This window comes from Bos mutus, chromosome 4, assembly GCF_027580195.1.
Source record: "Bos mutus isolate GX-2022 chromosome 4, NWIPB_WYAK_1.1, whole genome shotgun sequence".
Taxonomy (NCBI): Eukaryota; Metazoa; Chordata; class Mammalia; order Artiodactyla; family Bovidae; genus Bos; species Bos mutus.
This window is the reverse complement of record NC_091620.1, coordinates 106,186,139-106,211,408: the sequence shown is the minus strand read 5'-3', so window position 1 is coordinate 106,211,408 and position 25,270 is coordinate 106,186,139. Positions and strand designations below refer to the sequence as shown.

Below are 25,270 nucleotides of genomic sequence, written 5' to 3'. Positions count from 1 at the left end.
TTTCCTGTGGTGAAGATGCCTGTTCAGTGGGAACTGGACCACTGCTGCTGCTACTGCTAAGTCGCTCAGTCACGTCCGACTCTGTGCGACCCAGAGACGGCAGCCCACCAGGCTCCCCCGTCCCTGGGATTCTCCAGGCAAGAACACTGGAGTGGGTTGCCGTTTCCTTCTCCAATGCATGAAAGTGAAAAGTGAAAGGGAAGTCGCTCAGTCGTGTCCGACTCTTAGCGACCCCATGGACTGCAGCCCACCAGACTTCTCCATCCATGGGATTTTCCAGGCAAGAGTACTGGAGTGGGGTGCCATTGCCTTCTCCGGGGAACTGGACCAAGGCCACCAGTTTATTTTATGCTGGCCACTGGTTGTCAGTTTGAAAAGCATATGTCTCTGATTTAAACTAAAAGTCTGGCTGAGCTGAAAGAGAACATTGCTGATTTCTCATGGATGTGTTTAAATGTTTATTACAATTTGAAAAACACCAAGAAAACATGAACATCTGTGGAACTGCCCAGTTTTCTGTTCAGCTGTCTACCGGAAAAACTCACTTTTTTGGACAATTTGTCCAAGTTTAAAATAAGCAAAGTTTATATTTATTTATGATGGAATTTCTTTTTAATTACTCTAGTCGCATAAGCTGATTTTGTAAGGAGATATTAAGCTTATTTTTAAGATTTTTCAAGGACTTTAACTATATACATATTTGTAGATAAATGTGCTAATTATAACTGAATTCTAGTTTGTCAAAATGAAGAGATGTAGGACTTTCTAATCTTTTTATTTCACTGATAATTTCTGTGTATGTGACCTTAATAAAACTCCACTTATTTTTAAGTATTTTTTCATAAAAAGTTTTCTTATATTTAGCTTATCTTTCTACAGAGTCAACCATTGCTATTTTAAATTTGAAGAATTTACACTCTCCATATTTCATTGTTGATTGTCTACAAATATGAAGTGATTGGTGCCATTGATAATACAAAAATGTATGTTTAATTTTATCATGGGTTTTGTGTACATTCCATGAATGTATCTGGGGATATAAAAATTTACTGCACTCCAATGATATATAGAGAGGCACTATCTAGATATGATTATCTCAGTTAGATGTCAAGCTTTTGGAGCCAAAGATTATTCTATTTTAAGGACTTTGTGACAGTTAATATTATGTGTCAACTTGTCTAGGCCATGGTGCCCAGATGTTTTAGATCACATATTATTTTAGATGTTTTTGTGATGCTGTTTTTGAACGAGGTTAACATCTAAATTAGTAGACTTTGAGTACAGTAAAGTAAATTGCCCTCTGTGATGTGGGTGGGACTCATCCAACAGGTTGAAGGCTTTATAGTATGGCTCAGACGGTAAAGTGTCTGTCTACAATGTGGGAGACCTGGGTTCGATCCCTGGGTCGGGAAGATCCCCTGGAGAAGGAAATGGCAGTCCACTCCAGTACTATTGCCTGGAAAATCCCATGGACAGAGAAGCCTGGTAGGCTACAGTCCGTGGGGTCGCAAAGAGTCGGACACGACTGAGCGACTTCACTTTCACTTTCCTTTCTGACTTTCCCTGAAGCAGAGAGAATCCTTTGGACCTGAACTCCCAAGAGCAACTTTTCCCTGTGTCTCCAGCTTGCTACTGTACAGATTTTGGATTTGTCAGTCTCTATAATGACGTGAGTCAATTCCTTAAAATAAATCTAGTTAATGTAAATACAAATATGAGGGCTTCTCTGGTGGCTTAGACAGTAAAGAGTCTGCCTGCAGTGTGGGAGACCCAGGTTCGACCCCTGGGCCGGGGAACATCTTATACACATACACTTCCTGTTGGTTGTGCTTCTCTGGAGAAACCTGAGGATATAGGCCTCTTTGTGTTGCCTTTTGCTCAGCCTGTCCTCTACCTCCCGTTGTATCAAGTATCTTTGTTTTTTCACTTCCTGTTCTTTAGTTATTCATGAAACTACTCGGCTTGCAACTAGTGAAATACACCTTTTGTCCTTACAGACTTTGTGTTTATTAGTTATCCTCATGTATGCCATGTATATTGTTCTCTGAGTTTCGAATTTCTCATGTAAAAATATGAAAAGTAAATTCTCTCCCTTTTTCTGCCTTATTTACTGGATCAGTTGGTACAAGAGTTAAAGACTACTTCTGTAAAGCTTTATATTGTCTGTAATTTACTTTCAGTTATTACAGCATACACACCACCACATTTATGGGTATAGCTTTCTTTTAGGAGTCTTTAGTTAGCACTCTAGGTACAACACTCATGGATCTTCACTCAAGGATTCGTATTTGAAAGAACCTAATTAGAAGTCTACACTCCAGAGATGCATATTTTAAATCTGCATAGGAAGGTTTATTAATGTTAGGAATGTTACAGATAATTGGTTAAATGAGTGATGTTGAAAATATGTGGATTGGTTTTAGAAATATTTTATGTAAATAGATTTTGATTCAAGCAAGCTAAGCTTTTGTAGGAGTGTCTAACTCTCTTATTCATTTGGTCTTTTTTTCTGACATGTAGGATTTTGGTGACAGATCCAGTTAGGTTAGAGACATCCTACTGTGGAATATTGTCACAGTTGCTTTAAGCATGCCTCCATGCAGGTTACTTGTCAGAGTAACTGAAAGACAGAAATCTGAGACTGTACTGAGCATGCAAGATGGAGCTGCGGGTTTGTTTTTTCATCCTCCTACTCATCAATGTGTTTATATTCATCCGAAAGCTCTCACCTATTTAGAATCTTTGGACACTGCCAGTACTTACCCCCAAATGCCTGATGATTTTAAACTCAAGTTTGGCTTATGTCAGTTTGCACCGAGAACCTAATATACTCCCTGGCACACACTAGGCAATCTAGAAACTATAATTCTTAACATTGTAAGTCAGTGTGGGAAGGAAAGGAAACTGAAGTTTTGTGTACATTGTTCTAAGGCTGTCAGGATCCTCTTTTCTGAGGATGGTTTATCACCAAATTTGTTTTTAAAAACTTTGAGGTGGACTGTCTTCTCTCAGTTTCAATTTATAGAGTCTCTTAAGCAGAGCCGCTAAAATCATGTGAAGGTGAGTTAGAGTTCTGCCAAGGAAGCTTGTGATAAGTGGGGCCCGTTCGTGGAAGCATGTGAATACTTGGCTAATTTCCATGAGCGTGCTGTGCCAAGCCGTCATCTGAAATACAGCTTGCTGGAACCTGGAACACTTTCCCTCTTTGATGTGTCAGGAGATGACGCAGAACACAGACGACAGGCAGGACTGAAACCTTGGGGAAGCCTTGTGGGAGATTCCTTCCAGTCAATATTTACAGAAAATCCTGGACTCATTTTGACCTGCATTGATTAAAGAAAGTGTGTTGTAAGGAAGTAAAGGAAATCAGGTTTTTTTCCCTTATTGTTGAAAAAAGGTTGGTGTTGTTTTGAAAAAGTGTTGGAGCTCCAATTACTGGAAATTTGAAAAAGAATGGTTCTAGTTGAAATCTTATACGCTAATTTTAACTTTATTTATTTTTCATAACTTTGGGTTGCAGGGTCAGAAATGTCATTGCTAACTGTATTTGTAAACCTGTTATCCCTAAAAGCCTGCCTCTGCTGTAAAGCAAGGGATAAGGTCTTGTTTTGTTTCCTTTGATCAAGGAATAGAATATCGCTTGTTGGCTCTGAAACAAGAAGTCTTAAATTTAAACATCCTTTTGCTTTTCTCAGTGAAATAACACAGAAACAATGTAAAGGTTACTGAACTAAACATGTGTGTATCTCTTGAATGGTGCTGAATATTAGGACACAGGATGCGGTTGGCCTTTAGCTTTTTGCATTTTTGCATTGCAGCCATATCATGATGGGGTTTTGATTACTATTTGCATAATTAACTATTCATATATATTTATAGAGCAGTTATGGTAATATAAATAAAAATGATAGAACTATTGTAAGAATACTGAATGAGTCATGACCATATTGATGAAAGGGAAAGTCTTACCTAGGTCAATTTTCCTTTCATCTCTGAGGTTCTTCCTGGTCAAGGCAAAACAAAGCCTGGCAAATAACAATCCATTGTGTAATGATATTATATTGCTCTGGACACAGGTAGGGGTTTTGGCAGGCCAGTCTACACTGTAATACCAAATTAGTCTAGTAGATTTTTGTGCCAAGGGCATTAAGCGTCATAGTAGATGAAACATTCAAAACTTATTTGTAAATAAGAGTATGAGATGAGTGTAGGTATCTAGGGAAATATTATTATCCCTGATTACCCTGGGAAAGCTTTCACTCCCCTTACGTTGAACCCAGCATAATTATTTGGATTGTCTCATTTCATTTTCACAGCAACTTTATATGATAGATGTTATTGTTATAATAGCCATTTTGTAAATAATGAAACTGAAGCTTAGAGTGGTTTTATAGTTTGGCAAGAGCTACATGGCTAGGAAATTTAGGAGATCTTTAATTTAGATTAAAGTTAGGGTCATACCAATTGAGAATATATTTAAACCTATATATATGGGCTTCCCTGGTAGCTCAGCTGGTAAAGAATCCGCCTGCAGTGCAGGAGACTCCAGTTCAATTCCTGGGTGGGGAAGATTTGCTAGAGAAGGGATAGGCTACCCACTCCAGTATTCTTGGGCTCCCCTGGTGGCTCAGCTGTTAAGGAATCCACCTGCAATGTAGGAGACCTGGGTTCGTTCCCTGGGTTGGGAAGATCACCTGGAAAGGGAAAGGGCTACCCGCTCCAGTATTCTGGCCTGGAGAATTCCATGAACTGTATTATATTCCATGGGGTCGCAAAGAGTCAGACATGACTGAGTGACTTTGACTCACTATATATGTATATAGAGAGATAGAGGAGTAGATACATATGGATATAGATACAAATATATCTGCCATGTGCCTTTTTGGTTAAGTAATATATGAGGCTTTGGCTAAGTAATTTCAAATCCTTTCATGTCTGCAGAGATAGATCTTTCTTATCATTGTGTGAAATTACATCTTTGTAAATACTATAACATACTGAGACATTTTCTCTATCTTTGAATATTTATATAATTTTCCATCTTGGGGAATTACAAACGGTTCTTTAATGAACTTCCTTGCACAGATATCTGCACACTAGTAAATATCTCTATAAATACTTACATGTAACATTATTGGATCAAAGGCATTTACATTTACAATCCTGATAGCTAACTTCAAAGTTTGACTTTTTCCCTGCTTTTTCAAGAGTATTTCTCCTATATCCTCACAAACACTAATGTTGCAGGCTCTTTTAAAAAGTCATCCTATAGGTGAATATATTGCATTTCCTTCTTAAATTAATTTTTAAGAAGAAAATTTTTTTTAATTTAATTTTATTTTTAAACTTTACATAATTGTATTAGTTTTGCCAAATATCAAAATGAATCCGCCACAGGTATACATGTGTTCCCCATCCTGAACCCTCCTCCCTCCTCCCTCCCCATAATTTCATTATGGTGTATATTGTTACCTAGAAATTTTCAGCATCAATTTTTAATCAAATAGTTTATTTTCTTTAGGCTTTTTAGGATCCGTGGCTTTTGGGGAAGATTCTCTCTTGCCTGTTAAAAACACTGTTGCATATTTTCCTTTAGCAGTTTGTCGTTGTTCAGTCATAAGTTGTGTCAGACTCTTTGCAACCCCAGGACTGCAGCATGCCAGGCTTCCGCGTCCTCCACTGTCTCCTGGGCTTTACTCAACTTCATGTTCATTGAGTCGGTGATGCTTTATAACTGTCTCATCCTCTGCCACCCTCTTCTCCTTTTACCTTCAAACTTTCCCAGCATCGGGATCTCTTCCAGTGAGTTGGCTCTTCGCATCAGGTGGCCAAAGTATTGCAGCTTCAGCTTTAGCATCAGTCCTTCCAAAGAATATTCAGGGTTGATTTCCTTTAGGATTGACTGATTTGGTCTTCTTGCAGTCCAGGGGACCCTCAAGAGTCTTCTCCAGCACCACAATTCAAAAGCATCAATTCTTCAGTGCTCAGCCTTCTCATGGTCCAACACTCACGTCCATACATGACTACTGGAAAAACAATGACTTTGTCTAGATGGACCCTTTATCTGCATAGTGATGTCTTTGCTTTTAAATACTCTGTCTAGGTTTGTCATAGTTTTCATTCCAAGAAGCAAGCGTCTTTTAATTTCATGGTTGCAGTCACCATCTGTGATGATCTTGGAGCTCAAGAAAAGAAAATCTGTGTGTCACTGTTTCCACTTTTTCCCCATCTATTTGCTGTGAAATGATGGGAACAAATGCCGTGATCTTAGTTTTTTTTTTTTTAATGTTGAGTTTTAAGCCAGCTTTTTCACTCTCCTCTTTTATCCTCACTGAGAGGTTCTTTAGTTCCTTTTTTTTTTGCCATTAGAATAGTATCATCTGCATATGTGAAGCTGATGATATTTCTCCCAGCAATCTTGATTTCATCTTATGGCTCATCCAACCTGGCATTTCTCATGATGTACTCTGCTTATAAGTTAAATAAACAGAGTGACAATATACAGCCTTGTCTTAACTCCTTTCCCAATTTTGAACCAGTCGTTTGTTCCATGTAAGGTTCTAACAGTTACTTCTTGCCCCGCAAGAAGGTTTCTCAGAGGCAGGTAAGGTGGTCTGATATTCCCATCTGTTTTAAGGATTTTCCATGGTTTGTTATGATCCACGTGGTCAAAGACTTTCTCATAGTTGATGAAGCAGAAATAATTGTTTTTCTGGAATTCCTTTGCTTCCGCTGTCGTCCAGCGAATGTTGGCAGTTTGTTCCCTGGTTCCTCTACCTTTTCTAAACCCAGCTTGTACAACTGGACGTTCTTGCTACACATACTGCTGAAGCCTAACTTGAAGGATTTTGAGTGTAACCTTACTAGCATGAGAAATGCATGTAATTGTTTGGTAATTTGAACTTTAGCAGTTTAATAATTTATTATTTTTTTGTCCTTAGCCAATGTAAATTTTACTTTTGTTAATCATATGAAATAGGAGTTTTTTTTCCAGGAAGATATCTCATTCTTTCCCTACTATTTTTTGAATAGATCACCCAAACTAATTTGAATAGAAAAGTAGAGGAGAGAAGCAGAAAGTACAAAAATAGATCTGTCTTTGGGCAAAGTATATTGCCTTAATAAATGAGGTTTTATTATCTCTTCTGATATCTGATAAGGTCTGTTTCCATTCTTATTCTTAGTTTGCAAACAGCTTCCTAGTTTCCAGGAATAATGTTAGTGGAATTTCTATTTTGATTGCCCTGTATTCATAAATTAAATTGGGGCAAACAGACATTTACACTAATTTAGGATCATAGGTGATTTTACAATATTAATAATTTTAATCCAAGAACATAGAATGGCATTACACTTACTCAGGGCTTTTTAAAATTTTCACTTACGTTTTAAAGATAAGGATACCGTTGTACATTTATAATCACTAATTTTATAATTTATGATCTTGTCTATTATATTTTGTAAAATGACTATGGATTTTTTGGTCAGTTTCCAAATTCTGTTTTCACTGAACTCTTTTTTTTTTTTTTTTTCCCAAAGGCAAGACAACACTTTTAATTTCTTTAAAACAACATTAGTATTTTCTATCTGTAGGTCTCACAATAAATTTGAGGTTGTATGATAATTTATCACAGATATAATAGTTAGGGAACTACATTTCTAGAAACACACTTGCTTTTCTTGTAATTATCCTCTTCATTTATAGTAGCAGTAGCCCAAGTTTGGCTTGCATAAGTTTAAGAGAATGATTTTTTTACATGAGTAAGGGAATGTAGAAATCACTGAACTCTTGTTAGTTCTAAATTTTTCTATTTAACCTCTTGGATTCTCCAGGTAAACAAAAGCTTAATTCATGAATAATGAATTCTGGCATTTTTTTTCCTTGTATTTATAAGGGTGCCCACATAATTTACCAGACAATGAACAGGCTGAGGATGAGAGGATATTACATTATTTGTTCTCTACAGAATGAGATGGTGATATGGTCCTCTGATTGCTAGATGCCTCAAACATTATTTAATATATTATTTTCCAGTCTGTAGTTATATAGTTAGTTTTCTGTTTGTTTTATTTAATTTTGGGATATCCCTAAATGAACTTAATAAACCAGCCATTTTGGGGAAGAATATTTGCTAGCAGGTGTGTGTGTATACACTCACAGTTCAGTTCAGTCGCTCAGTCATATCCAACTCTTTGTGACCCCAAGAACTACAGGACTCCAGACATCCCTGTCCATCACCAACTCCTGGAGTTTACTCAAACTCATGTCCCTTGAGTCGGTGATGCCATCCAGCCATCTCATCTTCTGTTGTCCCCTTCTCCTCCTGCCCTTAATCTTTCCCAGCATCAGGGTCTTTTCCAGTGAGTCAACTCTTCACATCAGGTGGCCAAAGTACTGGAGTTTCAGTTTCGACATCAGTCCTTCCAATGAACACCCAGGACTGATCTCCTTTAGGATGGACTGATTGGATCTCCTTGCAGTCCAAGGGACTCTTTAAGAGTCTTCTCCAACACCACAGTTCAAAAGCATCAATTCTTTGGCACTCAGCTTTCTTTATGGTCCCACTCTCACATCCATACATGACTACTGGAAAAACCATAGCTTTGACTGACAGACCTTTGTTGGCAAAGTAACGTCTCTGCTTTTTAATATGCTGTCTACGTTGGTCATAACTTTCCTTCCAAGGAGTAAGCGTCTTTTAATTTTATGGCTGAAATCACCATCTGCAGTGATTTTGGAGCCCCCCAAAATAAAGTCAGCTACTGTTTCCACTGTTTCTCCATCTATGTGCCATGAAGTGATGGGACCAGATGTGAGAGTTGGTCTGTGAAAAAAGCTGAGCCGCGAAGAATTGATGCTTTTGAACTGTGGTGTTGGAGAAGACTCTTGAGAGTCCCTTTGACTCCAAGGAGATCCAACCAGTCCATTCTAAAGGAGATCAGTCCTGGGTGTTCATTGGAAGGACTGATGTCGAAACTGAAATTCCAATACTTTGGCCACCTCATGCCAAGAGTTGACTCATTGGAAAAGACCCTGATGCTGGGAGGGATTGGGGGCAGGAGGAGAAGGGGATGACAAAGGATGAGATGGCTGGATGGCATCACCGACGCGATGGACATGAGTTTGAGTAAACTCCGGGAGTTGGTGATGGACAGGGAGGCCTGGCGTGCTGAGATTCATGGGGTTGCGAAGAGTTGGACATGACTGAGTGACTGAACTGAACTGAACTGATGGGACTGGATGCCATGATCTTAGTTTTCTGAATGTTGAGCTTTAAGCCAACCTTTTTACTCTCCTCTTTCACTTTCATCAAGAGGCTCTTTAGTTCTTCTTCACTTTCTGCCATAAGGGTGGTATCATCTGCATATCTGAGGTTATTGATATTTCTCCCGGCAATCTTGATTCCAGTTTGTGCTTCTTCCAGCCCATCATTTCTCATAATGTACTCTGCATAGAAGTTAAATAAGCAGGGTGACAATATACAGCCTTGATGTACTCCTTTTCCTCTTTGGAACCAGTCTGTTGTTCCATGTCCAGTTCTAACTGTTTTTCCTCACCTGCTTACAGGTTTCTCAAGAGGCAGGTCTGGAGGTCTGGTATTCCCATCTCTTTCAGAATTTTCCACAGTTTATTGTGATCCACACAGTCAAAGGCTTTGGCATAGTCAAGAAAGCAGAAATAGATGTTTTTCTGGAACTCTCTTGCTTTTTCCACGATTCAGTGGATGTTTGCAATTTGATCTCTGGTTCCTCTGCCTTTTCTAAATCCAGCTTGACATCTGGAAGTTCACGGTTCACGTATTGCTGAAGCCTGGCTTGGAGAATTTTGAGCATTACTTTACTAGCATGTGAGATGAGTGCAATTATTTGGTAGTTTGAGTATTCTTTGGCATTGCCATTCTTTGGGATTGGAATGAAAACTGACCTTTTCCAGTTGTGTGGCCACTGCTGAGTTTTCCAAATTTGCTGGCATATTGAGTGCAGCACTTGCACAGCATCATCTTTCAGGATTTGAAAGAGCTCCACTGGAATTCCATCACCTCCTGTAGCTTTGTTCGTAGTGATGCTTCCTAAGGCCCACTTGACTTCACATTCCAGGATGTCTGGCTCTAGGTGAGTGATCACACCTTCATGATTATCTGGTTCATGAAGATCTTTTTTGTATATTTCTTCTGTGTATTCTTGCCACCTTTTCTTAATTTCTTCTGCTTCTGTTAGATCCATACCATTTCTGTCCTTTATTGAGCCCATCTTTGCATGAAGTGTTCCCTTGGTATCTCTAATTTTCTTGAAGAGATCTCTAGTCTTCCCCAGTCTATCATTTTCCTCTATTTCTTAGCATTGATTGCTGAGGAAGGCTTTCTTATCTCTCCTTGCTATTCTTTGGAACTCTGTATTCAAATGGGTATATCTTTCCTTTTCTCCTTTGCTTTTTGCTTCTCTTCTTTTCACAGCTATTTGTAAGGCCTCCCCAGACAGCCATTTTGCTTTTTTTCATTTCTTTTTCTTGGAGTTGGTCTTGATCCCTGTCTCCTGTAGAATGTCACAAACCTCCGTCCATAGTTCATCAGGCACTCTGTCTATCAGATCTAGTCCCTCAAATCTATTTCTCACTTCCAGTGTATATACACATACATACACTTATATACATATATAAAAATACATATACATTCTGTTTTAAACGTATTAAATGCAGGAGTAAAATTGAGTTATGTTGTGGTATTAATGTCATTTGAATCTTTGTTTAGCAATCATATAATTGAACCTATTAGCAAAAGTAGAGTGGCAGACATTAATGGAATAATTTCCAATCATCACTGCCAATAGTTTCCAGGACATGTATGTTCCAGATCCAATTACCTTTTGTGTGTGTTATTAAAGTTTGTTTATCTAGGCATGCTATATTGTGATCCGTTCAATTGTCCATGTTTTCCAGAAGATACAGATTTTTTATAGTGTCTTATATTTGAAATACATATTTCACTTCTTCTACATTTGAATATATGAATCCTTGTTTATTCTTTAGGATTCAGCTCAGATAGTTCCCCTTCCATGAAATTATTCCCTTTCTCTGAATGATAAAAAAATTGCTTGGTATATTCTTTTGTCACATCAATTATCACATATGTGGTAGTTGTTTATTTTTATTTCTGTCTTCCTACTAAACTGTGAGCTTCTTGAGATTGTGCTTTCTTTTGTGTCTAGCATAATGTCTAGCATAGAGCTGGTACTGTATACATTTTTGATGCATGAATATATATGAATTAATGATTACCAAAACATATAAGGGAAGTGAAAGATCAAAAAGGCTATCTTAGATAAAGTCATAAACCTGACAATTTAAGAAAAACACTAGAAGGTTCTATGGAAGGGGCATAGGAAGCATATTTTATGAAAAGATAAATTTAAAAGATATGAACCCCATAGTCTAGAAGTGTTCCTTTTGATGCAGAAATGTTTATTTTGGTGGAGAAATGTGGTAAAGACCAACTGTGAATGGTACATGGCTATGAAAACATGTTGAAAGTCAGGAACAAAGACTATAAATGACATGATTTTGAGAAGTGTGTAGAATTAGGAACCACACTACATCTGTTTCCGTGTATCCAATATGTATTTCTGGTTTATAGATTACCATATATAGCATGTAAGAGCTGCCAGTTTTCCAGTAATATGAATGTAAACCACATCTGGACTAGCAGGGCCGGCTTTATAGACAATAGGCTTGATTTCTTCCATCTCTGACCTTCAGTCCTGCTTTCTACGTTTATTGTCACTTTTTATGTATATTTTTTAAAAAACTGCTCACTCTGAGATTTTAAGTTTTGGAGGACATGACAGAGTTTTGTCAGGCACAGTTTGAATACTTTATAACTATTGAATTTAATTGAAAATGTCAGTTTTTATCATGTAAATTAATTTGGTTTGATGAATTATATATTTCTTTCTTTTAAATATTCTTCAATGTATTAAGTGAGGGATTATAAACCAAGTTCCAGTTACTTTTAAAATAAATCAAATATTTCAGCAGAAATAAGGACAATAAGTTCCTTATGGCTACATTTGAAGACCACATATAATGATCTTTTGAATGACTTAGGTCAGGAAGAAAGACGTACCAATATTCTATTTTTTCTGCAGATCTTCAGCAATATTTTGATAGTGATTTCATTAAAATGTTCAATGAGAATTTAATGTATATTTGCATGCAAGTAAAATGAGAGATGACAAATGAGAGCTTAACACTGCCCGGTACAGTATAGAACAGAAGTCAGTTTCGGTGATTCTGTGTTTCCATATAATTCTAGTACCAGCACACTACAACACCAGGGCTTCCACAAGACAGGCATGAAATGGATTCCGCATGGGCATTTGCTCTAGCAGCATGCTCAAGATGCTTTACCTTAGTTTTATTGCTGCTAATATGGTATAGCCTGATTCTGTAAAAAGTGATAAATATTGATAACCATGTAATGATTAGCTGCTGGTTACTCTTGTCTCTCAAATTATTCAAAGTGGTACATTTTTAAATTAGTGAGTTACTTTTATTCTGATTCCATTTTCCTTTTCCTAACATTTCTATTGATTTGATGACAAAACAGTTGTTTAGAAGAAATTCTTCATACAAAATTTGTAACGTATGTAGTTTTGGATACTTAGCAGAATTTTTTTAAATTAAGAAAGCTGTCTTTTCTGGATTTTCATCTTATTGTTGACATCTTACTACAGGTCTTCAGCACATACTCCAATGAAGATTATGACAGGAGGAATGATGAAGTTGACCCCGTGGCTGCTTCGGCTGAGTATGAACTTGAAAAACGTGTAGAAAAGCTGGAACTTTTCCCAGTGGAACTAGAAAAAGGTATATGAGCTCTGCAATGTTAATGTTATGCTGGTATTCTAATAGCATAGAAATGACTTTATTTTTCCTAAGTATAGCCTTTTTTTCCCCCTAAGGATTGGAGAAAGTTTTCATTCTCATGGAAAGTTTTATTTTTTAAATTTCAAAACAGTTTATATGAGTTCTATATAGATGATATATTGAAAGACTCCTCCCTTACCATCTGTCCTGAAACCCATCTACTTTAGTTGGCTGGATTTGTGACTAGGAGTAGGGAAGGGTGGATGAGGTCTGATGTTTTCTTGTATTCCTGCAAACCACTGGTGCATGTGAAGAGTCCAGGCAGAGTTGCTATAAGTGAGAGCTTGGGCTAGGTGGTTGTTTGGGGTTATTAAAGATACAAAAGTGGAAGTGCAAGTTGCTCAGTCACGCTCGACTCTTTGTGACCCGATGGAATTCTCCTGGCCAAAATACTGGAGTAGGTAACCGTTCCATTCTCCAGGGGATCCTCCCAACTGAGGCATCGAACCCAAGTCTCCTGGATTGCAGGAGGATTCTTTACCAGCTGAGCCACCAGGGAAGCCCATTAAAGATATAGGATCCTGATTGAAGATCTTGATTAAAGATACAGGATCTAAGCAAATAGATATTCTGCATTCTTGGATGGGAAGACTCAGTATAGGAAAGTCTCTCCTATATCTGATAGGTATCTTCGATCCTGATAAAGTAATATATAAATTTAATGCAATTCAAATAGAACTGTCATCAGTTACATTGGGAGAGGGGATAGCATAATACAGTACTAAATTTTACATGGAAAAATACAGACCTAAGAGAAGTATGGAAAAGAAAGTGAAAGAATTTAATTTCCCAAATATCTGAATGTAATGTAAATCCTCGATAGTCAGAACAAATTGTAATCATACAGCAGTTGATCATTGAAACAAATTACAAGGTCCAGAGAATGATGTTAGTGTGCATGAAAATTTAATAACTTGACATGTGAGATACTCTAGGAGTAACAGGGTACTTTACAAATTGTTCTGGCATAACTGAGCATCTATCTGAAAGAATGTTAAGTTGGGAAAACTTCATTTTCATTATATCACATAGAAAGCTAAACTACATGAATTAAATAATAAAATATTTAAAAAACAAAGATATTTTATGAAAACGTATATCTACATCTGGGCTTCTGGGAGGAAGGGCTTAACCGTTTGGAAAATCAGAAATTATAAAAGAAAGATGGTCCAATTCACTCATTCAAAATTTTAAACTTTTGAAGGCAATATTGTCAAACAAAGCCAACAGATAAGTGATATATTTAGGAGGGGAAATATTCATTGTAGGTGACATGGAGTTAATAGCTATAATATTCTAAGAGTCTGTAAATTATCAGGATGAAAGAGACAGGCAAAACTCATTAGAAAAATTGGTACTTTACTTTAGAGGAAATTGAATGACCCACATTCCTATGAATACAAGCTCAAACCTCACTAGTTGTGAGGGGAATGCTGAACCAACATGAGATCTTTTTTCCTGGTAGAGAAAATAAGCTCTGAGCTCCAGAAGGTGGTGTCAGCATCTTTCTAACATAGCCTTTGAGTCTTTTCCATCTTTTCCTGGATGTTTTGCATACTTCGTGCTCTGCCTGTTCCTAGTAGAATATATACAGAGGAAGACACGGTGGCTGCTGGGTTCTTGATGGTGCAACCACAGAAATCAAAGCCTTCAAGCGTGTGGCTCTGGACTTCACCCATGCCTGCCATCTCAGAGAAGCTGTACAATCAATCAGTCAACGGATCTCTGGGTTGATTGTACTCTTCCTTTACCTTTCTTTCAGTTATCGCCATGTCTTTCAAGTGGTCTGCACTGAGTTGAGAGTGGCTCAAGCCAACATACTGCTTTGCCCACAGTTGCATTTTTATCTTTGCAAGACTGAGTAATTTTCCAGTTAGAGCATCAAGAGGAGCTATGAAAGGAAGGGAGATGATTTTACTAAAACCTGAGTCCAGGGAGAGAAAACAGATTTAAAAACTAAGATATAATTTTCATGCAGGATATTTGTTGGTAGAAACCATTAAATGGCATAGTAGTACAGAGAATCCACATTTGAGAGGAGCCCTTTGAGTATACCGAGTATGGTAACTTAACGTTGGCTTGATATGTGTTAATTCATAATGAACAAAAGCTCTGTAAATACAATGAATACGAATAAGAATCCCCCTAATACTTAATATTCACCAAAGATTTCATACAGGATATAAACCCTGCACCATTATTCAATGTGGAAAAGTCTACAGCGATCATCTCTGAAACAACACAAGAGCAAACTCACTAAATGTAAACACTGGGAAGGCTTTTGGGCATTATTAATCCCTTCATAAATATAAACATTCACACTCTAGAGAAATCCTATGAATGTGATAAATATGTGCAATAATTCTGAATACAGCTGACTTTTATACACATAAGAGAATTTATGTAACAGAAGCAACTATATACATGTAACCAATGAGGAAGAGCTTTCAGCACAGATCTGACCTTCTTATGCATAAGAAACCTCATTCTAGGGAGAAACTGTAAAGCTATAGCGAATGTAGGAAAGTTTTAGAACGAGAATGCCTCTTAATGAATATGAATACCTATACCAGGGAAACAATTAGAATGTAATAAATGTGGAAAGTGATGTGTGCAAATATTCTAAATGTAAGGAGTGAAGGAAAGTCCCCAGTGATCACTCATTTAGTCAACAGTTCTCACAGCAGAGAGGTACCTATGCCTAAAATTAATGTGGATGTGCCTTCAGCTGGAGATCAAACTCTGTACTAGCTTTCTTTAGCATACAACTGAGCAAAGACATCACACTTTTGCTAAATGACATATTTTTAAACATATGTAGACTAAAAATTTGTCATATGTCTTATCTCCCCAACTAAGCCAAATCTTTTTAAGACATAACTGCCTTATAGGCGACCTCAGTAACAGCCACTCAGACGTTTCTAATGTTTTTTCCCCACGCCTTTTTAGGTGCCTTAAGTGCATTCTGCACTGGTGCAGTGGTGGCAGTGCGATGCCACCCCATTTCAAAATGGACCAGTAAGACCAGCACACGCAGGAATGCAGGGGGACAGGCCTCGCCCGACTGTGACGGGAATGTGAACTGGCACAGTCTTTACACAGGGTAATTTGGCAACACGGAGCAAAAGCCTCCTATCCTTTAAACACAAATTCAACTCCCAGGAATTTATCCTTAGAAAATATTTTCCAAGTGGGTAAACAATCTGTAGCAGCCCAGGGCTAGCCCAAGCACAAATGTGCATCCATACTAGGCTACCCACGCAATACTATCCATGCAAGACCACGCACTGAGAAAAAACATACAGGTGTGTGTGTCGAGGCCCATTGTGGATGGCCTGTGCCTGGCCTGTGGATGCCAGCTAAGGAGTTTAGCCACTGGTGCGCCAGGCAGGGCTTCAGAGGTTCTGAGTGGGAGAGCGACGTGAGTCTTCGCGAGGATTAATCTGGCAAGTGTGGAGGACAACCTGGAGGTGTGGGGACAGGCAGGGAGGAGCCTGGTGCCAAGCCACAGGAGCTGCCCCTGGGCTTAGGTGGCCTGGCAGAGGGCAGGGTGCCGGGCGGGGGGCACCTTGGAGGCAGCGGGCCTGAAGCTCGGGAGAGGGGCCTCGGGGAGGGGAGCCATATAGTGTAGACAGGGTGAGTGTCTGGTCTGGGGGTAGTATTAGACAGCATTTAGATATGCCACTCCAGTACTCTTGCCTGGAAAATCCCATGGGTGCAGTCCATGGGGTCGCTAAGAGTCGAACACGACTGAGCGACTTCACTTTCACTTTTCACTTTCATGCATTGGAGAAGGAAATGGCAACCCACTACAGTATTCTTGCCTGGAGAATCCCAGGGACGGGGGAGCCTGGTGGGCTGCCGTCTCTGGGGTTGCACAGAGTCAGACATGACTGAAGCGACTTAGCAGCAGCAGCAGCAGCAGACTAAAAATGTAGGATTATGAATTGTACTTAGAAATACTTAAAGCAGAAGCTAGTAATAAGTAATAATCAATGAGATGAACCCTATTCAAAAAATTACTAGCTGAAAATACTTAGCAAATTAAAGGTTATTGCTAAAGAGTCTTTTAAAAGCATGAAACATTCTATTGAGCACATGAGCCAGTTTATTTTTTTTAATCAATCCAACACTGTTGATTATTAGTTCATATCTATTTTTATACAGCTAATGCACCATTATTATAAAGACTTTGAGGCTATCGGAAAACAACTTTGATTGTTAACCAAAAAATGTGGAATGCACCTAGTGTATCTTTTATTTCATTAATGTTAAAATATATGTGTTCACAGAAAGGAAAATTGTATCTGAATTAAAAAATGTGATTGTCAATATTGTTCAAAGGTCCAATAAAATGAAAACAGAAGTGAATGCCTGTTTATAGAGAAATGGTTGGATAAATTATGACACCTTCTCACCATGAACTGTTATGATATTAGTGATTTAAGGCTATATAAGTTGATATCTTATCATTGGATCAGAAAAATAAGCTGCAGAGAGAAGTAGGTATAATATGATCTTGTTTGTGTAAAGGAAATAAGAAGGAAAATTAAACACTATATAATATGTATATTCAATTATATGTACATATATGTGTATATTTTATCTGATCATATGTTTATATGCTTGTATAGTAGAACAGAGGAAAATATTGAGAGATACTTACCATCTTATTAACATGAATGGGCACGTGGCCCAAGTTAAAAGAGAAAAAGAAGACCACATAAATAGATGGGAAATTCCAGATGTATTATAATCACAGTAATTTAAAATTATATACTCAAACATACATATATGTGTGAGTATGTATGCTCTGTGCTTAAAAATACTGTATTATTTAGTTAGGCTGTGTTTTCAGATAGATTGATTGCTCGATAATCAAGTTATTACCTTTTCCAGGGATCACAATGAATAGCCAACTGCAATAGTGAAAATAAACTAACGAGCCTTTTAAGGGATCTTATTTAACGTCCTTGCTCCCCAGCATAGGATAAAATTCTGTCAAAGCAAACATGTCAGTATAGTTCACAAAGAACAAAATTAAAAGCAGCAAATAGATCTCAGAAGCTAATTATGGATGAGTGTAAAATTAAGGTTGTTCACTTTTTTCCTTTTTCATAGATGAGGATGGACTTGGCATAAGTATTATTGGAATGGGTGTTGGAGCAGATGCAGGCCTTGAAAAGCTGGGGATATTTGTCAAGACAGTGACAGAAGGCGGTGCTGCTCAGCGAGACGGCAGGTAAACCAGCTACTGTTAACATCTAAAATCTTCTGGGAAATGTTTCTGGGAATTTCTTTCATTGGTAGCTTTCTTTTGATTTTTTAGAACAGAATTTCAGAGTGTGTCTCAGATGTGGAAAATGTTAAGACATTTGAATTACTTTCTGATTTGTAGTCAGAATATATTTCTTTAATGTATATTAGATAAATAGGTGGATGGGTCTGTTATCTATTATCTGTCTTCCTTTGTATATATCCATTCATCTGTCTAGCTCATGGATAGTGATCAGAAACATGGTATATATCATTTGACAATATGTACTATGGAGATCAGCATATAGTTTCACTTGAGACATATCAAGACAAATGATAGTAGTTCTGGCTCTTCTGAAAATGACAGTGGTAGGAGAGAGAATAGGAACTTGGATCCTGCAATGATGGTGATTGTGGAGATCAATGTCTCTCAAAATGTGTTGTCTAAAAACATAGGTTCTTGAGTGCCATCTAGACCTGTGGAATCTCTCAGAGAGGGTTAAACATCCTCTTGGGATAATTGGATACACACCAGAGCCTCAGATGTTCATATTTTATGTCCGAGCTTTCATCATCTTGAGCTATAAGTATCTTAAAAGATTTTGATTAATCCTTATCTAGCTACTGATGCAACAAATTGGGGATGATACAGAGGATTGGCAGTAGAAATAAAAGTAGACTAAAAAATATGAGTGCCAAAATCAATGAAATCTAATTTTATTTTTTTCAGAAAGTTAAATACTAACGACTGGCTTTGATTTTTTTCAGGTTTAAGTTTGTATTACTTTTAGGGTCTTATCTAGAAATAATAAACCATGTTGAAAATCATTTGTGAATCTCCAGTGAAACCAATAGTAGTAATATTTCTTTTATAATTCTAAGAACATATTGATATCCGAAGATGTTTCCCAAGAGGAACTAATTTATTTAAATAGAGGACTGATAAATAAAACTGATTTATGTAGATAGAAAGCCACACCTTCAGAGGAACTAAATTGATTTGTTTAAATAGGAAGCCACACCTTCATTATCATCTCTTTCTATGTGGTTAGGGATCACATCTTACCAGAGTAACCTTATTTGTATTCCCATAACACGTTCGAGAAGACTCTTGAGAGTCCTTTGGACTGCAAGGAGATCCAACCAGACCATCCTAAGGGAGATCAGTCCTGGGTGTTCATTGGTAGGATTGATTTTGAAGCTGAAACTCCAATACTTTGGCCACCTGATGCAAAGATCTGACTGATTTGAAAAGACCCTGATGCTGGGAAAGATTGAGGGCAGGAGGAGAAGGGGACGACAGAGGATGAGATGGTTGGATGGCATCACTGACTCAAAGGACATGGGTTTGAGTGAACTCCAGGAGTTGGTGATGGACAGGGAGGCCTGGCGTGCTGCGGTTCATGGGGTCCCAAAGAGTCGGACACTACTGAGCGACTGAACTGAACTGATCTGAACACTTGAACAAGAAAGGTCTGAAATGAATGTTTTGAGTGAATCTTCAGCTGACTAGGTGTTATACTTAAAACAAAGAAAGTGGGGTATTAATATTTTGTGTTTAAAAGTAATTTATTGTCTTACTGAAGGAAATAACTTCTTTGCTCTGTCAATGGATTCTATAATTGTTGTTGTTCAGTTGCTAAGTCGTGTCCGACTCTTTTACAATCTCATGGACTGCAGCATGCCAGGCTCCCCTGTAAAATAAGATATTCCTATAAAAGATTGTATTTTGTGATGATAGTAGTATTTCCTAAGTGGCACCCCACTCCAGTCCTCTTGCCTGGAAAATCCCATGGATGGAGGAGCCTGGTGGGCTGCAGTCCTCGGGGTCGCTAGGAGTCAGACACAACTGAGCGACTTCACTTTGACTTTTCACTTTCGTGCATTGGAGAAGGAAATAGCAACCCACTCCAGTGTTCTTGCCTGGAGAATCCCAGGGACAGGGGAGCCTGGTGGGCTGCCGTCTATGGGGTCGCACAGAGTCGGACACGACTGAAGCGACTTAGCAGCAACAGTAGTATTTCCTATTATTAATTTAGAACCTTTCTTCCAAGAGAGTTAAAATTTGTTTGCCAAAATCTGCATCATTTTTCTTTGTTTCGTGAGAAATATAAATCGTTCTAAAGTGACAGGGAATAATTCTTATAGTTAATATTAAAACACTATTAATTATCAATCACCTCTCTTAAGTAAATAGGCCCCAAAGCCAAACCGAAACACCAATTGATTTAAAGCCAAAAATGTAGAAAATTTGAGGTCTTGTCTTGTGGCCCAGTGGGTAAAACTCCACCCTTCCAGTGCGGCGTAGCTTCAGCCCCAGGGGGGGCGCTAGGATCCTACATGCCGAGCGACCAAAAATAAATACATTAAGTACTCTTGTTCTCCAAAAAACACCATTAAAATAGTGAAAAGGCAATTCACTGAAAAAAAAAGAAAATTTCTTATTAACCAGTTAGTCAGTTACTGTTTTCTAAACTCAGAACTATTTGTTTTTGTATCACTCATTTTTAAAATTAGGTTTCTTTTATGTTAACCTGTTTACTGATGTTTTCTCCTGTGTAGTTTTAATTACATTGATATGAGAACTTTGCTTTACCCATCCCAGTGTGCATTTCCTCAGACCTTCTAAATGAATATTTACCTAGTACAGTAATCCTGCTGTTGTTATAATACTTAATAAATGCCTCAGTGAATATATTAAAAAAGACAACTGGAGGTAATGAAATGAGAATCTTTGGGATCATGTGACCTATATATATATATACACACATATATGTGTATATATATATTTGAAAATAAGTGGTCACATTATGGCAATGTTCACATCTTTTAAATTATTATACTTATTTCCACCATTAAAGGTATACTCATTTGCATAGCATTTATAATTTACTATTCAAAAGTTATCAGTGTAAAAAAAATACAAAAGGAACATTTTGGTTGCTATCTCCAGTCAATACATGTATACTTACTGATATAGAAAAATATTGTATACTTACTGATATAGAAAGTTATTTCTACTTACTGATATAGAAATATATTGTATTAAGGATTTACAAAACAGTATGATGAGTATAATGCGGTTCTTATGCAGATATGTTTTCCATTCTTTTCATCCCTCTCCCACCTCACTCCCATCTCTCTCTCTCTTTTTCCTCTTTCTTTCTCTCAAGAAACTTAGAATTAATATACATCAAAGGGTTGAATGGCTCTAGTCTATGTTTCTATTTCAGCAAATATGGAATATTTAATCTTTCTATAGAGAATATGTAATACTTCATATAGTTTAAACTGCAACTAAAATAATCACCATGTGGCCATGCGAAAGTTACCCTTCAGAACTCAGTTGTGGACAAAATTAAAGTTCCAGGTTAGATGTTCCTTTTACCTTTAAAAGACTGTACTATAGCTTTCTAGCTTGCTGTATTATAGCTTTATAGCTTATAGCTTTCTAACTTCTTGATAACTCTTCCTTAAGAAAATGATTTCAGTGTTGTCTCAGATTTGGTCAATCTTCTTTCAAGGTGTGTCAAATAAACAGATATATAGAGAAAATACTTTTCTCCCTCCTCTTCCCTTACCACCCCTGATACAATAAGCGTTTTTTATTGTGATGTTTTTACCCCTTCCAAATGTCTCAGAAACTAATCACAGATAGTTTTGAGTAGTTTTAAAAATTTACCATGGATATATATCTCCTGAGTATCTAGTATAGTTAAAAAGTTTTGGGTCTCCCTTACTATTCGATATTATATCTTAACATTCTGAATTTGTTTTCATGTCTGTCTGTATCATTTCATATGACACCTGAAATGTTGGAGGTGCTCATTAAATATTTGTTGAATAAGTGAATATACCTGTGTTTCAGTTGCTTTCAAAACATTTATTCTTGAGACCTAACATTTTCTTTTTCTGTTCTTTTCTCTCTCTTTTATTGTGCTACTTTGCCTTATAATTTAGAGGGTAACTTGTAATTTAGCTGAGTGGCATGATAGCCATTTACACTTTGTTCTAAATTTTTATTAAAATACTATTCAGTTCAGTTCAGTTCAGTCACTCAGTCGTGTCTGACTCTTTGTGACCCCATGAATCACAGCATGCCAGGCCTCCCTGTCCATCACCATCTCCCGGAGTTCACTCAAACTCACATCCATCGAGTCGGTGATGCCATCCAGCCCTCTCATCCTCTGTCGTCCCCTTTTCCGCCTGCCCCCAATCCATCCCAGCATCAGAGTCTTTTCCAATGAGTCAACTCTTCACATGAGGTGGCCAAAGTACTGGAGTTTCAGCTTTAGCATCATTCCTTCCAAAGAACACCCAGGGTAGATCTCCTCTAGAATGGACTGGTTGGATCTCCTTGCAGTCCAAGGGACTCTCAAGAGTCTTCTCCAACACCACAGTTCAAAAGCATCAATTCTTTGGCGCTCAGCTTTCTTCACAGTCCAACTCTCACATCCATACATGACCACTGGAAAAACCATAGCCTTGACTAGGTGGACCTTTGTTGACAAAGTAATGTCTCTGCTTTTGAATATGCTGTCTAGGTTGGTCATAACTTTCCTTCCAAAGAGTAAGCATCTTTTAATTTCATGGGTGCAATCACCATCTGCAGTGATTTTGGAGCCCCAAAAGATAAGGTCTGACACTGATTTCACTGTTTCCCCATCTATTTGCCATGAAGTGATGGGACCTGATGCCATGATCTTAGTTTTCTGAATGTTGAGCTTTAAGCCAACCTTTTCACTCTCCACTTTCACTTTCATCAAGAGGCTTTTTAGTTCCTCTTCACTTTCTACCATAAGGGTGGTATCATCTGCATATCTGAAGTTATTGCTATTTCTCCTGGCAATCTTGATTCCAGCTTGTGCTTCTTCCAGCCCAGCGTTTCTCATACTAAGTTATTAACCATTAATTTTTGCTGCAATAATGTTATGAATATACACAGGACACGTTAACAAAGTGGCCAGTTTGTAAAGCCACCTTCCTGTAAATTGCATTCCAGTAGACAGTATTTCCAGGGATAAACATGTATTTCCTCTGCTATTCTGGAAAAATTTTGGAAAGCATATGTTATCTGTAAGCTTTCTACTCTGGGATGGTCTGATGAGGAGAAACTGTCCAATTAATTTTTACTATCATGACTCATCCCTTCTTTTCTGCTATTTTAATTATGAGCCAAGATTTGAAAGAGATTATCAGTTACTACTTTATAAAGTTGCATCTAAAAGTTGCCCTCTCTCAAGGTAAAAAATTCAAGCAAAGTGGGTATCAGATGCCAAAAAACTTTTCCCTACCAGGTAAGCACTTACATAGTAAATGCGCTGCATGTTCACAACCTTCTGGGTTGTAGGGTCAGTCCACGGTTGCAGTCACCCCAAGCCAGTGCCATTTTTTGTAACTAGTATTATTTATTCCCTCACCCATGTTCAATCATTTATTACCTCTCCTCTTTCTTCTGCTCATTTTTATAGTTTCTTGAGTTTGTCTCCACATTATCACCATACAACTTACCTCTAAAAAGGTATATTGAAATGCCCTTCAAAGAGATAGCAAAATCTGTGGCACTTCCCTCCCTCTCTCCCTCTTTTCTAATTTAAAGGTGGCTTTAATTTTCTTGTTTTGATTGTGTATCAGACTTTTAGATCCTTTCTTTAATGAATATCACTTTGAAATGTGAAAAAAATTTAAATCAATACCCTTTTAATGAAAATAATAATCAAATAATATTGAGCTCTCTTTATCTCCTTAATGCTCTCTGTATTAAGGCAGACAGGAAGAATTATGTAGGATCAGAGACCTGCGTTTTAATTGTGAGATGCCTCTTTCTTACACTGGTCTCTGAATTTGGAGAGCAAATCCAGCCAAATACCTGTTGCCACTGTTCGTGTTGCCAGAGTGCTTTACAGCTCTACTGTCTTCTGTTTCCAGCGTTCTTTATTCCTTTGTGAAATATGTATTTCCACTTAGTATCACTTTTCTTCTGCCTGCGGGATGTCCTTTACCATTTTATCACCAGATCTGCTGGTGATGAATTCTTTCAACTTTGTATATCTGAATAAGCCTTTGTTTCACCTTTGATTTTTTAAAATATATTTTCTCTGTGTATAGGATTCTAGGTTGACAGGCATTTTTTGTCCGTTTATAGCTTTTTCCAGATGTATTTTCTCATTTTAGGTTCTTGGGTGTGCATGAACATAAGGATGCCTACACAGATGAATTAAGACAATTAGGAATTGCTATAATGTAAATAATAAATATTGTTTATTTTATGCTTAAATTTATAATATTTGATAAGCATTGTGAAATTTGTTGTAAAACAAGAGCGCAAAACCATTTGTATGAATTACCCTGTCCTTTACATTTTGAGAAAATGTCTTGTTGGCTTTGGGTTATCAGTTATAGATTCTTGAGTCCAGAACCTTTAGTCTAGTTATTTTATGGTTATTCACATTTGCATCTTTAATAAAGAACAAGTGACTATAATCTTCAGTTCAGTTCAGTTCAGTTGCTCAGTTGTGTCCAACTCTTTGTGACCCCTTGAACCGCAGCACGCCAGGCCTCCCTGTCCATCACCAACTCCCAGAGTTCACCCAAACCCATGTTTATCGAGTCAGTGATGCCATCCAGCCATCTCATCCTCTGTTGTCCCCTTTTCCTCCTGCCCTCAATCCTTCCCAGCATCAGGGTCTTTTCAAATGAATCAGCTCTTCACATCAGGTGGCCAAAGTACTGGAGTTTCAGCTTTAGCATCACTCCTTCCAATGAACACTCAGGACTGATCTCCTTTAGAATGGACTGGTTGTTTCTCCTTGCAGTCCAAGGGACTCTCAAGAGTCTTCTCCAACACCACAGTTCAAAAGCATCAATTCTTCGACGCTCAGCTTTCTTCATATTCCAACTCTCACATCCATACATGACCACTGGAAAAACCATAGCCTTGACTAGACGGACCTTTGTTGGCAAAGTAATGTCTCTGCTTTTTAATATGCTGTCTAGGTTGGTCATAACTTTCCTTCCAAGGAGTAAGCGTCTTTTAATTTCATGGCTGCAGTCACCATCTGCAGTGATTTTGGAGCCCAGAAAAAATAAAGT

The 25,270-nt window shown here is 37.7% G+C and overlaps 1 protein-coding gene across 1 annotated transcript in view; it reads left to right on the top strand.

Annotated features, from left to right (window-relative positions):
• Nucleotides 1-25,270, top strand: part of PPP1R9A (protein phosphatase 1 regulatory subunit 9A) — a 350,686-nt gene that overhangs the window by 170,167 nt on the left and 155,249 nt on the right. The window contains 2 exon segments of the mRNA XM_070369831.1: nt 12,730-12,862; nt 18,044-18,164. Of these exon segments, the coding sequence (XP_070225932.1) occupies nt 12,730-12,862; nt 18,044-18,164 (254 nt within the window).